Source organism: Austrofundulus limnaeus, unplaced genomic scaffold (assembly GCF_001266775.1).
Source record: "Austrofundulus limnaeus strain Quisiro unplaced genomic scaffold, Austrofundulus_limnaeus-1.0 Scaffold43, whole genome shotgun sequence".
NCBI classification, from domain to species: domain Eukaryota; kingdom Metazoa; phylum Chordata; class Actinopteri; order Cyprinodontiformes; family Rivulidae; genus Austrofundulus; species Austrofundulus limnaeus.
The window spans coordinates 936,249-946,236 of NW_013952445.1; the positions used below are offsets into that span (position 1 = coordinate 936,249).

A 9,988-nucleotide genomic window follows, 5' to 3' on the forward strand; every position below is an offset into this window, starting at 1 on the left:
TTTTATTGGTGCACTTTAAGTGTATTTATTTATTAGTCAATTTATATATATCTGCTTTTATTTTTAATTATGTCAGTTTCGGTCCTCCGTACTACAGAAGCCTAATAATCACCCATTCATTCAAATCAGGTGTGTTTGAGCAGAGAAAAAAGTAAAACATGCTGGGCTGCGGCTCTCGAGGACCAGGATTGCTCACCCCTGCTTTAGACAAAGAAAATGTGGCATGTACAGACTGAACAGGTACAACCAGAGGTGTCTTTGCATATGCTCAATTCATTTGCTTTCAAATTGCAGAGAGGGGAACATCTCCTGCTCAGACTGCAGCTGGAAAGGACTGTGGTTGATAAGAAACTGAAATAATAACGATTTGAAAGACTATCCACTCAAAAATGACCAGAGTATCCCTTTAAAATTAACAAATGTAACGGTGATTGCAAGAGAAAAATGTTTTCATATCTCCAGTTCAGATCTGCTTTCCATCATACTTAAATGTTTCGAGGCCCATTTGTTAGAAATTGATGCTGGTATTAAAAAAAAAACAGGCACGTCTGAGACCTAAAGGAGCCACAGCAGAGTCAAACATCTGCAGCTTACATAACCACAGACCTGGCCAGAAAAAAAAGAAGAAAAACAGCACTATCACTCTTAAACATAAACATTAGCAGTTGGATTTTGGCCAGAGGCGACTCAACGTTTCTTAATCTTCAAAACTGGCAATGAAACGATAAATAATGTTTTGCTGCCAGGTTTTGTGTATGCATTTAATATTTTGAGCAGTTTATTGGCAGCAAATAAACTGCCAATAAACTGCGGATAGCGTGTCAAGCTCATGTAACACAAACCCTCACAGACGCTTAAGGTTGATTAAAACATCTTATGGTTAAAAACATAGTTTCCAAAAGAAGTTTTAGGCTTTGCAAATAGAAATGRCACCGTATGACAGAAGCACATAGATTATTTTACTAGAAGTTTTTAAAAATTTGGATCTTTTGAAAAATTTAAATTATTCTAAAGAAAAATGACCTTTCCCCTTCAGTAATGATTACATAAGTACATGACACCATCTTTAGATAGAGATTTATATTTTGTGAAGATTGTGAATAAATAATCTATCATCTGTTGTAGATAGTCTTTCAAACAACCTCAATTTGAAAAACATAGTTTGAATTCGACTTGACTGATGCGTCAACTAGTCGGCATAGAGCCAAAGACTAAACTTAGCTGCTGTCATCCTTAAACAACATAAATTAAAATAATAATAATAAAAATACTATTGGTTCACAAAAATCCCACTTTGTAAATGCTTACACACAGTTCAGTTTTGCATTTCAGTGTAAGATAAATATAATTTTGTGTTTTTGCAATGGCAGCAGCAGCTAGCTGTAGGACCTTCTATTTCTGGAAAATAAAATTGCACAATGCTAAATTAACAAAAGTGTAAAAGCTACTAAAACAGTGTTTGACTAGGCATTAACTCATCAGTATGGTAAGAATTTAACTAAATTTTCAAACTGAGGTCATTTGAAGAGCTATCTATAGCAAGTAAGATATTGTTTGTTTATAGCGGTTCCACAGAACCCCACTCATTTTAAAGATTTTTTTTTTCAAAAAAAGAAAAGTATGACTCAGACAAATGATTTTACATGAATCTTTTCAAAACTCAAACGTGTTAAAATACATCATTCTACCGGCTGACCTGTCTATGTTTTGTCCTCTCTTGAAATCCAACCTCTCACCAGATTTTCTCTTTCTAAAGTGCACCTGTAACTTGTACACATATATTCGCCCTTCCTGAAAGAACTTCTTAGAAGCTAACTCCATTATACGGTAATAGTGGCCAGCCATCTTCGTTTAAGGCCTTCCTCTCAGACATCCACATCCCTGCAAATTGGCTGGTTTACAATCCACGTACTGATACCTTCATGATGATTTCATTAGAGCACAAGTAGACTACGTTCCCATTGAGAACATTATATGGGCTGCTATCATGGCGCTGCACGTGATCATTGCTGCCGACAGGACACTATTTAGGTACTTACTTCACTGTAGCAAAAATAAGGACAGTACATTTACAGGAACTAATGCAGGCTTGGCTCCCGGGGAGGCTATTTGAGGCTGGAAAAGCTCCTGTCTCTTGATTGCTTAAATTGTTTAAACAAGAGAGGGTGAGGGTGCTGTGAGTCCACTCACTGGCTATAAATGGTCTCATGAAATGGACCTGTAATAACATAGTAAGTGATGTTGCATGTTATTACTATGCTTATTTGTTGTTGTTTTGGGAGGTGTCGTTATGGAGCATTTAACTGTTGAGAAATTACACCCTTCTGTGACTATTTCCCCCTGATTTCTAAGGCCATAAAAGCACATGTGAAAAGCTTAAAATTTGTGGAAATTGCTTTAAAAATGGGTCTGAAGTGCTGTGCTAATAATACACAATAGCATCAGCCGTGGCAGAACACCTGAGCTGGAAACAATGTTCTGGATGAAACAGCATTCAGGTGCTTTTTACAACACTAAAAATTATTAGGGAAGGACCTGGATCCTCTGAGCCGGTGGGTTTTATTAATTGTCTTTTTCCCAAGTCTTTCCTGTCAGGGACACTGAACAGTGGAAAATGACTTAAAGTGGGTCTTATTTGCAGCAGAAACAAAACTCTAGAACATTTCAAAACACCCTAAAATGATTTTTGAATAGCTGAGCAAAGAAATAATGTTAAAAACAGCAACAACAAAAAAAATTGAACTTAACAGTAGCTACTATTTTTTAATTTTCTTCTGGGGGAAAAATATGCCTATACCAACGGGTGGTTATGGTCAAAAAGTAACAAAAGAACATTTTCGTTTTTTTTTATTCACCATTTAATTTCTGTAAATAACCTTTTAGTTTCAGGTTTAACGGAGAAACAGATGTCTCATTTACACTTAATTTCTTTTACAAAAAAAATCTCTGAGTCAAAGGGTTCTTTCACAAAACAAACTCGTATCAGTCTGAAACACCTCCCTGTTGGGATTTGAGMTCGGAAGTCAGTCTACTGCCATTACACCTTTGAATTGCTGAGCGAGGTAGTCACAGGGCTGAAACGGTTGGTATGTATCTGTGATTTCCTTTTGGAATCAATAAAGTATTTTTSAATTGAATTGAACGTGTAAGGAAAAAAGATGGCATTGTGCTTAAAGGGTGTGTTGGCAGAGACGTACTGCAAAAACATTTTGTGAAAAAGCTTAAAATAGTACCACAAAGAATCAAACTCTGCAAAAAAGCTCAAACTCGAACACAAAAAGTGAACATGGAGCACGTAAAATCTTAAAATGGACTTTCTTAAAAAACATAGAACCCTACTACTTGCAGCAGTGCTGTCTGTCTTAATATAACTGTCTTACTTCTTAAGTATGCAAGATGATGTGGGGCCTGTTAAAAGTCTGTGGGCATATAATCCTCCCATGCTATAACAAGGTACTTAAGCTCCCTTAGGAAGAAGCTCTATAGGTGGGACAAGTCTGGTCTATGTCTGAAGATAGACTTGAATTATAAAGTAAACCGACAAAGCGTTGTTGATGTTTGTTTTCTTCGGCGCTTTCTCCACTTATTTACCTCGTCGTATTATGCGGTGTTGATTACATCCTGCCTGGATGTGGCTCAGGTGTCCAGCTAAGCATCTGACTTGCCAACATCTCACTCTCCCTTAGCTAGGCAGGATTGCTCCATGTGAAATGATCAGCGTTGGGATTTGCAGGTTAAGGATGCTTAAAGCGGGGTTTTTACTGCCCTGACGTCACGTTAATTAGTGGCCACGTTGATCCTTTCAGCCTCTAAGCTGCATTCTGTCCTGTTCTGTCTGTTGGTGGACATGGGCTGTGTCCACCAAGGAAGATGCACGTTCTTTCGAAGGGACGCTAATTGATTCGTTGCAACCCTGACGGCGAGAACACTGCCTACATTTTTTTGTTTGCTTTTAATTTCCCTGCAGGTGATGCATTGGTAGAAAGAAGAAAACCAGCAAGAGGACACTGATTTCGGTCAAAATGGCAGACAAGGATAGTGTGGAGAAGTATTTGGAGAACAACCCACAGTTCGCCAAAGAGTACTTTGACAAAAAATTGCGCGCCGAGGCTCTTACCGCCGCCTTCTCTGGACAGCTCGATATCAAAGACACTGCATCGTTCAAGGATGTTAACTCGGTGCAAGAGGCGGCCATCGTTTTCGAGTTGGTCCAGGAGCTGCAGAAGCAGGGGAACATGGAGAAAGGCATTCACAAAGTGTTGCAGAGGATTGCACTGATCGTGCAGGCCGACAGGGTCAGCTTTTTCATGTGCCGCTCGAGAAACGGAACCCCCGAGCTCGCCTCTTGCCTCTTCGACGTGACACCGACATCCAAATATGAAGCCAATTTAGTGAACCCCCAGAGTGAAATTGTTTTCCCCACTGATATGGGTATAGTTGGTTTCACAGCAACCTCCAAAAAACCGCAAAGTGTTGCAGACGTGACAAAGGTGAGAGAGTTGGAAGCTTTACCAAGCTTTGGCAAAAAAATTTATTTTTTGATTTTTGGTGGGATTTTCTTGGCGGGAAAAGCAAAAAAAAAAGGTCTAATAGCAAACACTTAAATTAGCGTCTCGTGTGCATTTTGTTTTTAAAAGTTTAAGCAAGTTTCCATTTCTGTAAAAACAAAGCCAAGTTTCTTTCTGTTCACTGTGAACCTGACAAAAGATGTATTTATTTTGGGCCTAACTATTTTTATTTATAGCCTAGCTTACATAATGAGATTCCAGGGAATTTGCGTTGGAAGTCAGTTAAGTTATTTTGAAAGCTTTAAACATAGCTGGTATTTTGCGATTATTACTTAAAATGTATTTACAAATAAAAGGTACAAATAAATGAGATATACCAGTGCACAATATTCTTATTTGCTAAAATTTTTAGGTTTTATCTTGAGCTAAATTCAGAGCTAAATTTAGCTTAGCTAAAGTTAAGAATCCTTTACGTTGCCATCTTGTTTAATTAACACAATTCTAAAACTACTAATTGGCGCCAAGTCTCTTTATGTCTTAACATATAAGATAAAATTTGTTCAAGAAAACATCATTTAGCTGCATAAAACGTAATATTTAAGAGTAACTGTTCTTTGCTTAGGATTTATTTTACTCAGCTTTTAGATTTAATTAATACAAGTGTCTTATTTTCTTTTTTTTTTCTTCTATCCAGAATCCAAAGTATTGTGACTTTGTGGACAAACAGACGGGATACAAAACCAAGTGTGTGATGAGTTTCCCCATTATGGTTGAAAAGGATTGTATCGGGGTGGTCATGACACTTAACAAAATAGGAGCTGATGCATTCACTCCAGAGGATGAGAAGGTAGGAACAGACCTTAACGAGAGCAGTGCATCTACCTTTATCCATTTGTTGAGCAGACGGAGGTGCTAACGCCAAAGGATCCGACAATCGGTGTTTAAAACTTCTCCTGAAAGTTCAGCTGAAAAGAGATTATTTCTGTGATTACATCCCACCAGCGGAGCACAAAGCCCCCTCATTACAGCAGGAGAAGCCAATCAGACTCAACTGCTTTGGTGGTTTTGGTTGTTTCCTCAGCATTCAACCTGAGAAAAAAAGTAAATCGAAATGGGTTCTCTCAGCGGTCTCTATCAGAACACATTCATTGCTGCCTCTGGAGCCATAAAAATCCCCCTGAGGCCCAATTCCATCAAGAATAAACTGGGTCAGATGGAGATGTTGTCTTTACCGCCTGATTCTTACTGAACACACGTGTCAGCAGAGGGCTGCTGTCGCTGGCAATGTTTGCTTATTATGGTGGTGTTTTGTTCAGGAGACAATGTTAAATCTTAAAACTATGCATTCTAAGTATTTAGAACGGTTTTTACTCTGCCAAGATTATGTAAACAAAAGCAATCTATGCTTTAAATAAAGTAAATATATGCAACAGACTTTGCATTTTTTCTTCCCTAAACAGTTCAAATCTTTGCTTGGGGAAACGATTTTACATTTTCTTTTACTGTATTGTGAATTGTTCCAATCTGTCTATGCTCCAGTTCTGTAAGAAACTGATTTTATTTTTTTTCCCCAACAGCTTTTTCACAAGTACATGACTTTTGCCCAAGTCATCACCCTGCAGCATCACACAGCCTACATGTTCAACGTGGAGTCCAGGAGGAGTCAGGTAAAGTGGATGAATTCAATTAATTACAAAGAAAAGTATTTTCACCAGTTCTTCCACTCAGAATCAAGACTCATGTTGTGCTGGGAACCTTACTGCCTTGTGTGGCTCCAGGTGCTGCTCTGGTCAGCCAGCAAGGTGTTTGAGGAGCTGACAGACATCGAGAGACAGTTCCACAAAGCGCTCTACACTGTGAGGACCTACCTGATGTGTGAACGATACTCCGTGGGTCTGCTGGACTTGACCAAAGAGAAGGTGGCTTTTTGTTAAACGCTGATTTAGATGCCATTAAAAACAATATTTATTGTGCGATTTCTCCTTCAGGAATTTTATGATGAATGGCCTGTGAAACTTGGAGACGTGGAGCCCTATAAAGGACCAAAAACACCAGACGGCAGGGTGAGACATGATTTTTCTCTTTAATAAAGGTGCCCTTTGAATTTGTTTATTAAATGTGTTTATTTCCTAAAACCATGTCTAAGTAGCTTTCCTTAAAGTGATAGCTGGGATCTTTTGAAGAAGAGTTCTGTGGGGAAATTCTGAAYAATTACCTTCATTAGCCATCAGAATGAATCTATACGATAATTCTCCAAAATAAAGTAGTTTTTAGAGTTGTCTCCAACAGGTAAGATGATGATTCCTCAAACAGTGTCACAGAGCCCCACTTCAAAAGATCACTTTAAAGATGAGTAGTTTGTTTTCTACCAGACCTTTACTTCATTTTTCCCCCGCAGGAAATCGTCTTTTACAAGATCATTGACTACCTCTTAGAAGGCAAAGAAGAAATCAAAGTCATACCGTAAGAAACATTGGCTTCAAACATACTTCGAGTATCTTGTTGCATTAGTTTGTTACTTGTACTAACTTGTTATCTTAAAAGAATGAAGCTATGATAAATATGTATTTTAAATGTAAAAATGATTGTATTACATAAATGTTTGACATATGTGTCCTTTCAGAGGTCCACCTGCAGATCACTGGGCTTTGGCTAGCGGACTGCCTACATATGTTGCAGAAAATGGTTTTGTAAGTGATGCAGTTCATAGTTAAAACTACTTGAATTAAAAAAGGAAACTAGACCTATCCCTAACTATTCATTTATTTGCAGCTGTTTAAGGAAATCATGGGTATTTAATTGTAATGTTTTTATGTGACCGCCCTCAGATCTGCAACATGATGAACGTTGCTGCAGACGACTACTTCACTTTCCAGGTACGTCTGGAACACACGCCGACACTTTCCATTAAAACATTTAATGAGGARSGAGGGAGGGAGGGAGTCTCGATGTGACTCTCGTGTCTGCTGTGCAGAAAGAGGCCGTGGACGAAACGGGGTTCGTCATCAAGAACGTCCTGTCGCTGCCCATCGTCAACAAGAAAGAAGAAATCGTGGGCATCGCCACTTTCTTCAACCGGAAAGACGGCAAGCCGTTTGATGAATACGATGAACAGATCACTGAGGTTAGGGTTCTGGATGATTGTTAAAACTTTACGCCGAGTCACTTTGTTATTTCACAGTCTCATCTTGTTTTGTTTTATTATTTGCTCCAGGCTCTGACCCAGTTCCTTGGGTGGTCATGGCTGAACTGTGACACCTACGACCGACTGAACCGCCTCGAGTACAGAAAAGACATCGCTCAAGAGATGCTCATGTACCAGACAAAGTGCACCACAGATGAGCTTCAGTCCATTCTGGTCAGTCCCAACATTTGTCCTTAAAAATACATTTATCTTGATGCATTTGTAATTTATACCATTAGTTTTCTCTATCTACTATAGGCAACTAACATTAGAGTATAAGCACTGGCCTCAAAACACATAAGAAGAAGAAATTTGAATAGAATTTGCTGTAGATGTGCTCAGAGGTAGAGCGTAGCTGTCATTCTGTTCTCTGACCAGAACACCAAAGAGAAGTTTGATGCGGATCCTGAAGACTGTGACCAGAAGGAGATGTACAAACTACTGGTATGTATTTTTCATCCTACATCTCCCAGAACTTGCAATAACTGGTGTTTTAAAGTGGGGGCAGAAAAAAGGAGTCATAGTTGGCCTTTTTTTTTTTTTGGTGTGTGATCCGGACTGTTCGTTTCTGTTTCAGAGATCAAACTGCCCACCAGCCGACAACGTCGACGGAGAGAACCTGTACTCGTTTGGCTTCAGCGACTTCCCCGTTTCGGAGTTCGGCCTCATTAAAGCTGGCATTCGCATATTCTTTGAGCTCGGAGTTGTCGAAAAGTTTAAAGTTCCTGCAGAGGTGAGTCAGTCCGTCTGTCACTGGTTTCAGCAGAGTAACTCTAACAAGGTGCTTAAAGGTGCCTTTGGTAAAGGGGGGGTGCGAACATACCTACCATGTTCTGAGATGTGACTGTGTGAATTGAGCTCATTATTCTGCAGATCCTTTCACCTCAGATCTTATCAGGGTTTAACATTTTTTGCAAAGATTTTCTGCATTGATTTCCTGGCTTTAAATTGAACTTTTACAACAGAGGAATTAATGTACATTTTTTATAACATGTTTATTTCAACAAACAAACAAAATCCACCTTTAAATGGAGAACATTCATGGTGTTGCTGGTGAAACTGTTACGGCCTGTGCCATGACAACAAGTCGTAGTAGCTGTAAAAGCAGAAAACGTTTCCTCAGGCGCTGAAATGATGCAATTTCCATCCCTAACACATTTCCTCTGATGTTTTTCTTTGAATATGATCTCGTTATTTCCCCTCTCAGACGCTGACCAGGTGGATGTACACTGTGAGGAAGGGTTACCGTTCCATTACCTACCACAACTGGAGGCATGGTTTTAATGTAGGCCACACCATGTTCTGCTTACTGCAGGTAAAGCTTTTTTCAGCGGGGGTGTCCAATCCTGGTCCTCGAGGGGCCGCTTTCCTGCATGTTTTGGTTTCTCTGCTCCAACCAACCTGATTTGAACAAATGAGTGATTGACAGGCTTTTGCAGAACTTGAAGAGGTGATTCAGTCACTGAAACAGGTGTGCTGGAGCAAGGAAACAAGTACAACATACAGAMACTCGAGGACCAGGATTGGACACAGCTGCTATATTCAAATGTTAACACGTCTGTTTTTATTGTCTTTATTCACAAATTTACCACTTCCTGTTTTTTTTTTTATAAATTACAGACAGGAAAGCTGAGGAAGTACTATTCAGATCTAGATGCCTTTGCCATGGTGGCTGCAGCTTTCTGCCATGATATCGACCACAGAGGAACCAACAACCTCTACCAGACAAAGCAAGTAAAAACACTTACTCTGATCATGACAGGGGRTGTGTTTATTGTGTTTGAAAATGTTGTTTTTGTTTATTATTGTCTGCAGGAGTGCGTCTCCTCTGGCCAAACTTCACGGCTCCTCCATCATGGAGAGGCACCATTTGGAGTACAGCAAGACGCTGATGGGAGAAGAGGTGGAGGGCTCGGTTCCTTCTGCGTGAATAAAACAGAAAAACAACGGCCGACGTGAAAACACCGACGCTGACCTTTTGTTGTTGCTGTTGTCTCTCACAGGCTTTGAACATTTTCTGCAACCTTCAGAAGCGTCAGTTCGAGAACGTGCAGCACCTGTTTGACGTTTGCATCATCGCCACCGACCTGGCCCTTTATTTCAAGTAGGTTTAYAATGAACGCGTACATGCAATCGCTTTTATGGAAGGCAAGGCGTGTAGTTAAAAAATATATGAAGAAAAGTAAAATAATGAGGAAATACAATGAAGAATAAATGACAGTGTAAAAAAAACAAAAAGACGATTATCTAACAAATGAATACATGAGGATATTTAAAAAAATACAGTATATATATA

General features: G+C 39.3%; 1 protein-coding gene across 1 annotated transcript in view; it reads left to right on the forward strand.

Moving 5' to 3' along the window:
* The first annotated feature begins 3,036 nt into the window (after nucleotides 1-3,036).
* The window catches only part of pde6c (phosphodiesterase 6C, cGMP-specific, cone, alpha prime), a 12,083-nt gene continuing 5,131 nt past the window's right edge, over nucleotides 3,037-9,988 (forward strand). The window contains exons 1-16 of the mRNA XM_014007598.1: nucleotides 3,037-4,490; nucleotides 5,203-5,355; nucleotides 6,086-6,175; nucleotides 6,287-6,427; nucleotides 6,497-6,571; nucleotides 6,907-6,971; nucleotides 7,132-7,198; nucleotides 7,337-7,384; nucleotides 7,483-7,632; nucleotides 7,723-7,866; nucleotides 8,071-8,136; nucleotides 8,270-8,425; nucleotides 8,900-9,007; nucleotides 9,313-9,422; nucleotides 9,508-9,595; nucleotides 9,696-9,796. Coding sequence (XP_013863052.1) covers nucleotides 4,023-4,490; nucleotides 5,203-5,355; nucleotides 6,086-6,175; nucleotides 6,287-6,427; nucleotides 6,497-6,571; nucleotides 6,907-6,971; nucleotides 7,132-7,198; nucleotides 7,337-7,384; nucleotides 7,483-7,632; nucleotides 7,723-7,866; nucleotides 8,071-8,136; nucleotides 8,270-8,425; nucleotides 8,900-9,007; nucleotides 9,313-9,422; nucleotides 9,508-9,595; nucleotides 9,696-9,796 — 2,030 coding nt within the window. The 5' untranslated portion in view covers nucleotides 3,037-4,022. The remainder of the gene's footprint in view (nucleotides 4,491-5,202; nucleotides 5,356-6,085; nucleotides 6,176-6,286; nucleotides 6,428-6,496; nucleotides 6,572-6,906; nucleotides 6,972-7,131; nucleotides 7,199-7,336; nucleotides 7,385-7,482; nucleotides 7,633-7,722; nucleotides 7,867-8,070; nucleotides 8,137-8,269; nucleotides 8,426-8,899; nucleotides 9,008-9,312; nucleotides 9,423-9,507; nucleotides 9,596-9,695; nucleotides 9,797-9,988) is intronic.